This window comes from Chaetodon auriga, chromosome 7 (assembly GCF_051107435.1).
Source record: "Chaetodon auriga isolate fChaAug3 chromosome 7, fChaAug3.hap1, whole genome shotgun sequence".
Lineage (NCBI taxonomy): Eukaryota > Metazoa > Chordata > Actinopteri > Chaetodontiformes > Chaetodontidae > Chaetodon > Chaetodon auriga.
The window spans coordinates 1,025,001-1,037,500 of NC_135080.1; the positions used below are offsets into that span (position 1 = coordinate 1,025,001).

General features: G+C 47.2%; 1 protein-coding gene across 4 annotated transcripts in view; it reads left to right on the forward strand.

Annotated features, from left to right (window-relative positions):
* plekhg2 (pleckstrin homology domain containing, family G (with RhoGef domain) member 2) overlaps positions 1–12,500 on the forward strand; it is a 64,904-nt gene that overhangs the window by 28,833 nt on the left and 23,571 nt on the right. For all 4 annotated transcript variants that reach the window (XM_076735762.1, XM_076735763.1, XM_076735764.1 and 1 more), the window contains 2 exons: positions 7,245–7,311; positions 8,719–8,765. In XM_076735762.1, coding sequence (XP_076591877.1) covers positions 7,245–7,311; positions 8,719–8,765 — 114 coding nt within the window. The remainder of the gene's footprint in view (positions 1–7,244; positions 7,312–8,718; positions 8,766–12,500) is intronic.

Sequence of the window (12,500 nt, forward strand, 5' to 3'; positions counted from 1 at the left end):
CTCTCACTGAAGTAAATTTCTTGACTTCCTCCACTGCTGGAAGTAAACCAGTGGTAAACTGGTTTCTGCTGGTTTTTAACTGGATGACATCCACATGTCTTCATTGGACAGAAGCCCTGTGAGGCTGTTTGTCTTTGAACACCTCACTATGTGTTCTGTGATGCGTTCAGGTTCAGATTTACACACTGAACGGTCAGTCTCTCAGGACTCAAACCACATCATCATTAGTGTTGATTTCCCATGGTGCACTGGGCCAAAGCAGCAGCTGAGTCAGACAGCTGATCGGTGATGTCACTCATTGATTTATTGGTGGGATTGATTGGCTCTTTGTTTGTTTCTGTTTTTCTTTCTGAACTTTCTTTGTTTTCTTTTGTTCTATTTTTTCAGCTTTTCTTGTTTTTTTTTTCCCTGTCGTCTTGATTTGTGTCTCAGCCTGTGTGTGTGTGTGTGTGTGTGTGTGTGTGTGTGTGTGTGTTCTCAGATTTCTTGTTCACCGTGATTTAGGATTTGATCTCTGACCCCTCTATGCTAACCAGGGGTCAGAAACCACATGATCTCATATATGTCCTGCTATCGTTGTGGGGACCCTGACTGACGGGGGACATTCCTGAGACTCTTAGTTTCACCTTCACCTAAACCTGATCCTAACCTTAAACCTGAAACCAGGCCTGAACCCTCAGACAGCTCTTTGAAGCTGTGAGGACTGGAGACCATCTTGATGTGTCGCTGGTCTACAAATAAAGATGTGCAAGACCACACACACACACACACACACACACACACTCATTTGTAATATCTCATATTTCTGTTTTAATGAACTGAGTTGTGAGCCTGAAGCGACAAAAAGCAGACTTTAAAGTTATTTCTGAAGCCCCCCCACTGCAAGGATAACTGAGTAGTGTTACAGTACTGGGGGAAGTACTCAGACCCTTTAAACTTCAGTAGTAGAAGTATTATCAGTAAAATGTACTTAAAGTGTGACTGGCTGTGAAACTGTTCCATATTAAACCCTCAGATTATTGTTATTATTAATAATGTTCACAAACCTCACAGGACTGAGCTGATAAAGCAGCTTCTATTTCTTTCTTCATACTTTCCTTCTTCTCTCTTTTATCACTTTTCTCTCCTCCTCCTCCTCCTCCTCCTCCTCCATCTATCATCGGTGGGGTGAAGCAGCATATCTCAGATGCCTCACAGTCAGCTGCTGTTTATCACTCTGTTAAAGAGTCGACTCGCTCTGCGTGAGGATGGAAACCAGACCAGATCGGCCCCGCCGTGTTTGGTTTGGCCCCGGCCCGCGGAGGAGGGCCCGGCTCGGGCGCTCTGGGTTCAGGGTCACGTGGGGTCGGGGTCAGGCTTGTGTATTTAACCCGTGAGAGAAGAAGTGACGTGATGTGTTGAGCAGCTGAAGCGTGATGGCGAGGACGAGTTCAGAGTTTCACCTTCAGAAATCAATAAAATGTAAACATCAGTCGAACAAAAAAAGATAAAAAAATAAAATAAGTTTCAGATGAAACATCACAGGTCAGCTGTGCTGAGGCTGACTGACAGGAGCAGGAGCCAATCAGGAGCAGAGCAGGAGACAGAAGAGGGTTTTTAAAGCAGGATGGAAAAATCTGATTTTTAAATTCAAAGATTTTAATATCTGAAGATACAAGATGAAATTCTACATAAACGTGCCAGAAGACAGAAGCTGAAATCAGTTTAGTTAAATAAAATGACTTCCAACAAACTGGAGCAGTGTGATGGACAAACCGTCCAAACGCAGGAAACTGTTCAGATCGTCTTCATCCACACAAACGACACGAGTTTGTCGTGTCAACAGACACGAAACTCTCCTCAGATTTCTTGGATATTTCTTCTCACCACTTCCTTTTAACTTTTTACAGCTGTGAGTTTGTACAATAGTAGGCCCCTTCAAAATAAAAGCATTTTTTCAGCATGCCTGTTCACACTGACTCAGTGCACGTTGTACTTTTCAGTGTGAACATACGGCAAACATGCGAATCTGCTGCTGTTGTGTCCTTGAACGCATCATTCATGGGACCCTTCATGGTAGAAACTGCTCTGGATGCGTCGTCTCTGCAGCGGCTCGGTGAAATGAACTGATGCCAACACGGTTTAAAGCTGCGATCATGTCCAGAGTCGTCCACAGGGCAGATCTCAGATCAGTGTTTCTGTGAAACCGCTCTGGTCCTTTAACAGCTCTTGTTTCGGTTTCTTGTCGTCTTGTTTCTTGCTGTATTGTCTCTCCTTCCATCTCTACATGTTTGACTTCGTTCCCACAGTAACGATGTTTTCCTTCCTGTTTCTAATTATCAGCTGTGATTGTTTGTCTCTGCTCATGTCTTCTGTCTGTCCCTCCGTCCTCTCTCACTCTGTCCATCTTTCCTTCATATTTAGCTGTTTTTACTGTGCTGTGTACTCTCTCTCTCTCTCTCTCTGTCTGTCATTGTCTCTCGACCCCTCTCCCCCATCCTCCTCCCCCCTCCCACCTCTGCGGTCACTCCATAAAAAAACAAAAAGAAAAAACACCCAGAATTCCCTCTTCCTCTCCCACAATCCCTCACTAATGATGTCCGCCGGCCACAAAATGAGGCCTGACGCCAGAGAGAGAGAGAGAGAGGGAGAGAGAGAGAGAGAGAGAGAGAGAGAGAGAGAGAGAGAGAGACGAATGAATGAGGAAGAGGAGGAGGGAGTGTGTGTGTGTGTGTGTGTGTGTGTGTGTGTGTGTGTGTGTGTGAGTGAGATAATGAGAGACTTGATTTCAGCTTGTTAACTAAGAATGCAGTGAGAGTTCAGTGGTGTAACCTCATGTGGCGTGCGTGCGTGCGTGCGTGCGTGCGTGTGTGTGCATGCATGTGTGTGTGTGTGTGTGTGTGTGTGTGTGTGCGTGTGTGTGTCTTTAGTTTATTTCATGTCTTCATTCACTCTGTGAACTTTGTGCAAACTGAGACTTTGACTTGAGTTCATGTTCATGGCTCAGGAGGTCCAGCAGGGTCTCCACCAATCAGAAGGTCGTTTCAATCCCCGGCTCCTCCTCTCCTTGTTTCCTCTCGTTGTTTCCTCATCTCCTTATTTCCTCTCCTTGTGTCCACCTCTCCTCCCTTCCTCTCCTCCCTTCCTCTCCTCCTTTCCTCTCCCTGTTTCCTCTCCTCCTTTCCTCTCCTCCTTTCCTCTCCTGTGCAGATTTATGACGCTCTTTAAAGTCCCGTCATCTTTGGACTTCCTCCTCGCTCTCATGCTCCTCCGTGCAGACACATCACTTCATTTTAACGCCTCCTCTGTTTCACAGTTGTCTGATGTAATGTAAAATATATTCAGCAGTAAAATCCCTCCACAGAAATCATGGCGGCTCCAGCGGCTCCTCTGTTTCCTGACGTATTGTTCGCCGAGCTGCAGTTTTCAGATAGTCATCAAACACTTGGCTCGTCTTTCTGCCTAGCAACAAAAATCTGTTCCAAAGTAAAAACAAAACGTGAACTTCTCAGAGATCGTTCCAGAAGTTCTCCTGCAGGAGTTCATTCGACTGCTGGAGTCCTCGCAGACGTCTGCGTGTTATCTGTTAGCTGTAACCAGATTCAGCTGTCAAGAGGCCTTCAAGGTCCTCGACACGTTCAGGGGCCAGGAAATTTTCAATGGTCCTCGTATCGATGAAGAAGCTGCCAAAGGTTCGACGGGTCAATATTCTGCACTTTTCATGGTGCGTTTTCTAATCAAATACACAAAATGTTCATGATGGAGATAAATGCAGTTCATCTTCATCATTACATATTATAAGAGAAATTAATTTAATTTATTTATTTTTAAAATAGAATATATTTTAATAGTTAGTGAATAAAACAGTAACCAGGGGAAGTATTAACAGCAGAGTAGTGAGAATGATTCGAGCTGCAGAAATACATACACTGAATGTACCATGTGAGCTTTGTCATGGAGGACGTTCCCCCTCACTTTATCAGTGGCCGGCCTATTTTCTCATACTGGCAGCCATTATTTGAATACCAGCCTCTATTTGAGACTACTTATAATTTCATTGAGCAGTGTGATGCTGCAGGCTGCACTGACGTGTGAACTGTCAGTGTTCAGTGATCACATGATAATCCCGGAAAGTCCAGTTAACTGCTGGGATTCTCAGGATGAAACCAGTGTAATTCGTCCAACTTGTTGGTGTTGCACAACAAAAATGACCAATGTGGCTGCGTGCAGGAAGTGAAAATAGAGCCAGAGAGGCGTTCAAACCCGGATAGTCGCTGCCTGAAATGAGCTGAACGTCACTTGTGTTTCATGGAGTTTCTGTCAAACAGAAAGTTGCTTTGGTGGAAGTCACTCAGCGTACCTGAGAAGTTACAACATCAATCACATACACACAGAACATATAAACAAAACGGACGTCTTGAAGCCGGAGCCGAGCTCGTGTTTCCGCTTCTTCTTCCCCGCCGGCCGTGTTTCAGAAAGGCGATCGTGTGGCGTCGACATGTTTCAGAGACTGGAGGTGAAGAAAGTCACTCAACACACCATCGAGTCTGAGAACGAAGCGTAAGAGAGAAAATCCTTTCGTCGAGTGTTTCGCTGAAAGCAGAACTTCAGAAATGTGAAATGATGGCGAGGTCGAGCCAAACTGTTTCATAAATATTTAGTTTCTGTTTAACTTCTCCTGGAAAGTAACTTGATGATGATGAGCGACGGTGGCTGCTGCAGCTGCTCTCTGTCTGCTGAATTACTCACTTTAATTTCCTTTTTAATCGCTGCTCATTCAAGACGTCTTCTCAGAGGCGACCGCTCTCACTCAGCACATAAACCACCATGAAAACTTCAGAATGGGCCATCAAAGAGACAAACGGCAGAACTGCATTCGTGTGCGTTTACTCCATGAGAGCGCTGATGAAGACACACGGAAGGCCCGCCGTCTGTCCTGCTTGGGCTGGTGCTTCAGGTCCGATCGTAGGAAAGGCTGCCTGGTGTTAAAACCTCCAGTTGGCAAGTTCTTTGTGACCGTGCCGGCCGGTTCCTGCTCCTGACCCACACAGGACCACTTTGGCTCGTAATACAAGATCAAAAGAGGGTTATTTTCTCTGCCAGGGGATAAACAGGGTTTGGTTTGCACTTAGGCTCCGAAGTGGGCTTGTTTGGTCTTTACTTTGGGGCCAAATGGGGCTACTTTGCTTTCTCCTACAACCCCAAACACCACTGCTTTGGCTCCTCCTGCAGGACCAGACAGTAGTTTGGTTTTTAATTTGGTGCCAGAAACAGATATTTTGGTTTTCACCAAACAGGGATACAACGTCAAACAGGGCTGGACTGGTTTCTAAGTCAGGGCTAAACAGTATAAGACCAAACTGGGCCACGATGGCTTCAGCTTGGCTTTAGATGTGGTCGGAGGACATGTTGTATGAACTGGTTTCTCTGAGGCCTTGATGCCCCTCGTCCCCTCGATGTGAAACTCTGTCCACAGTGGGGTCAGAGGTCAGAGGGGGTGTTTGAAGCTGGTCTGACCTCCTGGTCAGGGGTCAGGCAGGAGGAACGGTTTGCTGTTGAGGCTGAAAGTTGACTTGTTGAAGGTTTCCTGAGGATACTGATGCTGTAGAGTTTCAAACAGAACCACTCAGATTAATATCACACATGTCTGTGTTTAACAAGCAATTTGGACTTTTTCTTGTGTGTAAATATCTCTTTTTGCGTGTTGTGTGTGTGTGTGTGTGTGTGTGTGTGTGTGTGTGTCTTGGCCGAAGCACTCGGATGGATACAGGAGAATTAAGATGGAGATGTGTGTGTAGCAGCAGTATTTGGGACTTGGCAGGATGGAGGGTTGACGATGAGGATGGATTGTGGGAACGGAGGGAGAGTTTTCTGGATGAACGTCTGCCAGCTGTAACAGTTTGCAGGTCCTGGAGTCAGTTTGGTGTCACACTAACCTTCATGTGGAACTACACCGACTCTTTCAGACTGTGACAGAACTTTAAAGTAACTATAATAAGCGTGTTTCTTATTATAGTGTTAAATGTTTTCCACAGCTCCCAGCAAAGCAAACTGGCTGTGAACCAGAGTTTTCCTGAAACTCTGTGGCAGAAATATGACCTGTTTGCGCTGTTTTCTATCTGTTGTCAGTGTGCTGCGAGCTGGAGGGCTGGAGCAGGAATGAGATCCTGCAGGTCCTGCAAGACCCAACATAAACTCTGAATACTTCACTGCATGGAACTCATTTGGGTCATTTTTATGGAAGTTAGCATGAGGACAGAGATGAGAAACTGCAGCCCAGCGCGACTGAAAGAATAGATGAATAGATGATGTTAAGCCCCTTTCACACATGCAGGAAATGTCCCTGAACTGTTCAGGACTCATGTGTCGCTTGAGTCACGTGACATTAAACTCAGATGGAGGGCAGGAAGTGAAAACTGCAATGGACAAGATGGAGGAAATGTTCCTGAATGTTGCTGCAAGTGTGAAAAGTGACTCGCTGTGTCTGAAAGGTTATCCCAGTGAGTCACTGGGAACTCTGTGTGGATGGAGCGTTAATGTGGATCGGTCACGTCTTGCTGATACCTGACCCAGTTAATAATGTCAGCAATGTCCATGTCAGTGCAGAACTAATGCAAGGCAGGCAGCAGCAGGTGGTCAGCATCAACACCACTGAGTGGGCTGAATTTTGATATACGCTGTGAAAAAATTCAGGTCACATTTAGTTTGAGCTTTCGTGTTAATGTTCAGGTCTTTGTTCGGTTCATGGTGAACCAAACTTAGCTCAACGTCGTCCTCGGAGGTCATTATGCAGTCCTGATCTCAGTGTGAAGGAAAAGGTGGTGCCTCCGCAGTCAAGCCAGTTTGGTGTGGAAGGAGCAGACTGGTCTGCACAGAGCTCAGACCTCAACCCCATTCTGCCCCGCTGGGATGAACTGGAATGCTGACTGAGATCCAGACCTGATCACCCAGCATCGGTGTCTGAATGGGAGCCAGTTCCTGCTGCAGGTTCAACATCTGCTTCAGGACTGAAGCCAGAACAGCTGAGGCTGATGTAGCAGCACATTAATGAACATGGTGTTGAATCCACACATTTAGCTACCGGATCAGGTGTCTTCAGGCTTCTGGCCACCAATGTCACCAAGGTGCACCGACGTGTCACCAATGTGTCACCAATGTGCCACCGTGTCACCAACGTGTCACCAACGTGTCACCAATGTGTCATCAACGTGTCACCAACATGTCACCAACATGTCACTCTGACTTCTCTCTCTGCGTCTCCTCAGTGACCTCCTGGAGGATTTAGAGAGGAGTCCTCACGCCGCCGCCATCGCCGAGTGCTTCGTAGAAAGGGTGAGTACAGTCCAGCTGTGTGTGTGTGTGTGTGTGTGTGTGTGTGTGTGTGTGTGTGTGTGTTTGTTTGAGAGGCTGTTAGTTGACAGGAAACATGACACAGAGATCCCCAAACACCCAGTAAAGCACCAGTAGAACTGGACCCTCCATTCACTGCAGTGCACAGCAGTCAGTCCTCTAACCAGCCGCCGCTGCTGCTGATCAAACCAACACCCGATGAATGCAACCTGACTCTGTGTGTGTGTGTGTGTGTGTGTGTGTGTGTGTGTGTGTGTGCGTATGAGTGTGCGTGTGAGTGTGTGTGTTGGACAGTAGTGATATTGTTCTCACATGTTGCACCACAGAGACAGACGGTATGAAAATGTTTTTCTGAGCAGCTGCAGGTCTCAGGATCTGGTCCAGAGTGAGATCATCTCCAGACCTGCTGCTGCATTTAAAGGACTGAACATTCAGGATCCCCAGAGGAAGAATCCTCATCATCTTGGTTACATTCCTGATTAAACTCCTCGTACATCTGATCTTTGAATGATGCTTGGTGTGTTATTCTGCAGGAGCTGCTGTGAGGCTGCACAGAGCTCCAGTCACGAAGCCCTGAATGCTTCATTTTCACGTCTGTGTGTGTGTGTGTGTGTGTGTGTGTGTGTGTGTGTGTGTGTGTTTGTCTCTTCGTCACCTGTGACATCCTGTTTGCACCTAACCTCGGCCTGTCAGCCAATCAGAGAGCAGCTGCTGTCAGAGAGGTGGTGGTGATGTCATCAGATCCGGTTAAAGTGCTGCAGGGTTTTTGGTGCTTCAGTCAAATGTGAACTTTTAATGTTTTCTCTGTTTTTCTCAAATTAATCAAATTTAAAATTAAATGTTTTTAAATTTTTGCTTCTTAAATTTGGCCATGATTTAATTTTTCTTCATTATTTTTCGTGCTTTCCTCTGTTTCCTTTCCTCTGTACAGCTTTAATGTGATTCCCTGCAGCTTCCTGTACAAACGTGTCGTCACACTTTAAATTTAGTGATTTCTAATTTTCTGGATGTGAACTTTCAGGATTTTCTGTTCGTTTGTGAGCAGACTTTAAACAGGTCTGATGTTTGTCAGACTGACGCCGAACTGAAAGTCCCCTTTCAGAGGAACATTAGATTAAACTGTTAGAGATGAGCAGCTATTTAAAGACCTGTGTGTGTGTGTGTGTGTGTGTGTGTGTGTGTGTGTGTGTGTGTGTGTGGTACAAAGCAAAGTTTGTTGTGACTGGAGGTAAAACAGTTTGACCTCTGAGGTGCTGGAGGAGAAGATGGCGTCAAACCATCTCTGAGCTGCTTTCATGCATTCAACATAAACGATGATGATGATGATGATGATGATGATGATGAACGTGTGTCTCTTCCTCTCTGACGTTGACTTTGTTCTCTCCTCAGAGTGAAACCTTCGACATCTACACACTCTACTGCATGAACTACCCAAAGTAAGTACAGCTCCGTCTGCACTGGTGTGTGTCGTCTGTCAGCCTGCAGGGGGCGCCGGCGGGACTCCGCTCATCCGATCCTCTAACGTCCCGAGTGACCGTCGACTTTCTGACGTCAGCGAGAGCTTTTTCTCTTGTCTGCTCCCGATGGGGTCGGACGGCGAAAATGTGTGAATCATCTGTTTTATGACGAGAGTAAATGTGTTTTAGGAGAAACATAAAATGAAGTAAAGGAGAAGGAGAGCGAGGAGAGAGGAGGAGCTGAGAGGGCTGATATATGGAGCAGAAGAGGAGTTTGAAGCAGGAGCTGTATCTCATCCAACACACACACACACACAGCCTCCTCAAACTGTCTGACAGATGTTTGGCCTGTGCGTGTGTGCGTGTGTGTGTGTGTGTGTGTGTGTGTGTGTGTGTGTGTGTGTGTGTCTCACTTCAGTCACTAAACCAAAGCTTTGGTTTTGATTCCGGCTCGACGTGGTGGATTTCGTCTGGATGTTTTGTGATATTTGTGAGGAACAAAGTGAAAACAGTCGCACGTCAGTTTTTATTTTTCGTCTTCAAACGTGTGAGGATCCATCAGAACAACTGAAGACTCGACAAACGGAAACCTGAGCCGAGGCTTTTTGGTAAAGATCTGCTCTGCGTGACGTATCGGCGCCGTCGAAAAGAGACGTGACGCCTTCGCCTGGTGGTCACATGGTTCACGTGCATTGATTACTCTCACCTTCAGGATGTCTAACAGCACTAAGATCGACTGTTGATCACTTTGTCAGTAAATCTAATGACAGCTCCTTTGAGATCAGTTCAGGCTAACTGATAGCTGGTTGCGATGGCTAGCAAAGTGTCGCTAATGTTAGCTAACTGCATTTAGAACATAAGTCCCACTGGAGACATAGTATGCTGCTGTTGACTCGATTGATGAGAGGTCAGCTGAGCTCGCCACGTCGGGAAAATGGCCGCGGGTCAGCAGTCAGTTAAAGGTTGCAGCCGAGCTAAAGGCGGATCAGTCACTTCTACCTTCAGCGAGGCGTTCAAGGCCTTTCGACAACCACCGCTGAGTCACTACTCTCAGTAACACTGGCATTTGTTTTCACAGTCCAGTCCAGTGTGGCTCCTCATGGACACACATGGATGGTTATTACGACGTGGAGCTCTGGTGAGACGTCAGTCCCAGCAGCTGTGCTCAAAGCTCCACAGCTATAGATGCTGCGATCAGCAGAGAGAAGCAGCCGCAGTGCCGAGGACGAGGTGGAGTTTAAAGAAAAATGAGTAAAACAGCACATTAAGACCCTGAAACAGCCGATCACCAGTGACTGAAGGTCGTCAACTGAAGCTGCAGCTGCACAAGAAAAGAAAGAGGAAAACAAAGCCATCAAAGGACTCTTCATGTCCTCAAAACTCTGCGTTGGTACCGTTTTTAAAAGCTTCGCTGTTTGTTTCTGCCACATGTACAGCAGTTGTGTGTGTGTGTGTGTGTGTGTGTGTGTGTGTGTGTGTGTGTGTGTGTGTCTTATTCTCTGCAGAGAGAATCAGTGTTAATCTCACCCTCCATCTCCTCTCCATCAGTCTGACAGACAGATGTTTGGCCTGAATGGATCGCTGCCCAGCTGTGTGTGTGTGTGTGTGTGTGTGTGTGTGTGTGTGTGTGTGTGTGAACTGTACCCAGGCCTTCGGTCGACCCCTCCTTCACCTCCCTCGCTCGCTGCTCTCTGCCTGTCGCCTCCTTAAAGCTCCATTAAACTCCAATAAAAATAAGTAGGTCAGATGCTCCAGACCTCCGAGCCGAGGAGCTCTGTGAGTCAGCCCGTCTCCAGCTTCAGAGCTGCATCGCTGCCTCTTCCTCTGGATCCCGTCTGGATCCTGTCAGGCCTCGCGGTGCCAGACTCTGACTGGTTGTGCATGCTGGGAACATGTCGGGACAGTCACAGGCAGGATGTTTTCACGTAAATAAAGGCCGTCTGATCAGCGCAGCCAGTCAAAGCAACGCCAGTGATTCACCGTCACGTTCAGGCCGTTCACGATTCACTTCAAAGCAAACTGGCACTGACGCAGCGACGCCATCACCAGAGGAGGCGACCCTCCGTCAGCCTCTGCTCAAACCTTTCTCCGCTGTGATCCGCTGGGTCGGGCTCGGAGGGAAATCTGCTGGATCGGTTTCTGAACTCGGCGTCGCTCCGCTGGGAACGCGAGGCCGGAGTCTTTGTTTGGTTAGTTATCCTGCGTCAGAAGACAAATAAGAAAATGGCTGCAGGAATGCAGCTTCTCTGCCATCTGAAATCTCCAACAGCAGAATGAAGAGCTTTGTATCAGCGTAATGCGTCGCGACGCAGGCCGCCATTAAAATGACATTAACAGACACGGATGGATGTCAGTCGGTCGATCCAGAGGGAGGACTGAGACAGATGCTCGGCTAATTTATGCTGCTAAACTCCACTTGGATGTGAGCGCTGTTTGTAATGCTGTAAATTGATGAGCTGTAGAGCCGGGGGTGGGGGGGTGGGGGGTGGGGGGGGTGAGGCTGGGCGGGGGGGCGTCTGTAAAGCCAAGTTTTAACAGAACGGGGAAATATTCCAGCCGTGGTCAGACTCAGTGGAAGTTTATGTACGAGTGCAGCTTATTGAGGCCAAAGTGGATCCTTTATGGGGATGTTGAAGCTTAGAAATGTTGGAGACAGTTGAGCCTTTATCCTGATCCTGATCACAAACCTCTTCCTGCGCAAGTCTCCATCCACCGGGCGGAACCACCAAAACCGAGTGAAGGAAAGCCTCGAACAATTATTGTGACCGAAATATGAGGCTTGGTTTGCAAAGTTTGCTTCTCCTGATTGGTGCAAAGAACGCTGGAGAATGTCGAGTATTTCCGTGACCGCGAGCAGCAAAAGCCCCTGAAATTAGATTAAATTAAACGAATGTGCTGAAAAAAAAGGACGATACGTTATAATCATCATCGTCATCATCATCGCAAGAATGAATGATGATTCATCGTCGTGGAAAAAGCTTAACCTTCAGTCAACATTAACAACATGGCTGCCGTCGTCCGCGTCCTGTTGATGGTCCGCTCGATTCGTCTTCACAGAGATCAGAAGTCGTGTTTTAATGCATCTCCGCTTTGTTCAGGCTGTCAAACAGGCCTGGTGTCGGGCTCACTGACAGCTGTTGGACCAATCAGAGCTTGGTGGGCGGGACTGAAGATGAGGGTGTCGTCTAAGAAGAAAGGCCACAAACGTGGTGACAAGATGTTTGCAGCCACGCGGCTGTTGTTGTTGTTGTTGTGAGTTTACGTGTTTCTTCGGTCGAGTCGTGATTGGAGTGAAGCTCAGCGTGAAGACGTCAGCGTGGTCGTCATGGAGCTTCATGAAGAGCTGCCACAAGCTGCTGAACGACACAGTGGAAAAGACTTTTGGATTCCAGGAAACGACGACGACCTTAAAGGTTGATGGTGGTTTGAGTGGAGGTGCAGACTCCAGGCTGGTGTCACGTTACCTCTGATTGGTGGAGATGAATTCAGGCTGCTGTAATTATCTTCAGCCTGTGAGAACATGGAGGACGAACAGAGACCATGTTTGTGTATCTGCTCACAGAACGAACCCACCGTGAGCTGAACAGATGAACAGATGAACAGATTTAGATTTTCCTACCGAGAGTCATGAAGGTCTGAAGGTTGAATGATGACGAAGCACAAAGCAGGACATTTGTGACCTTAACCAGAGAGTTGTAGTGGTTCTCCAGTAGT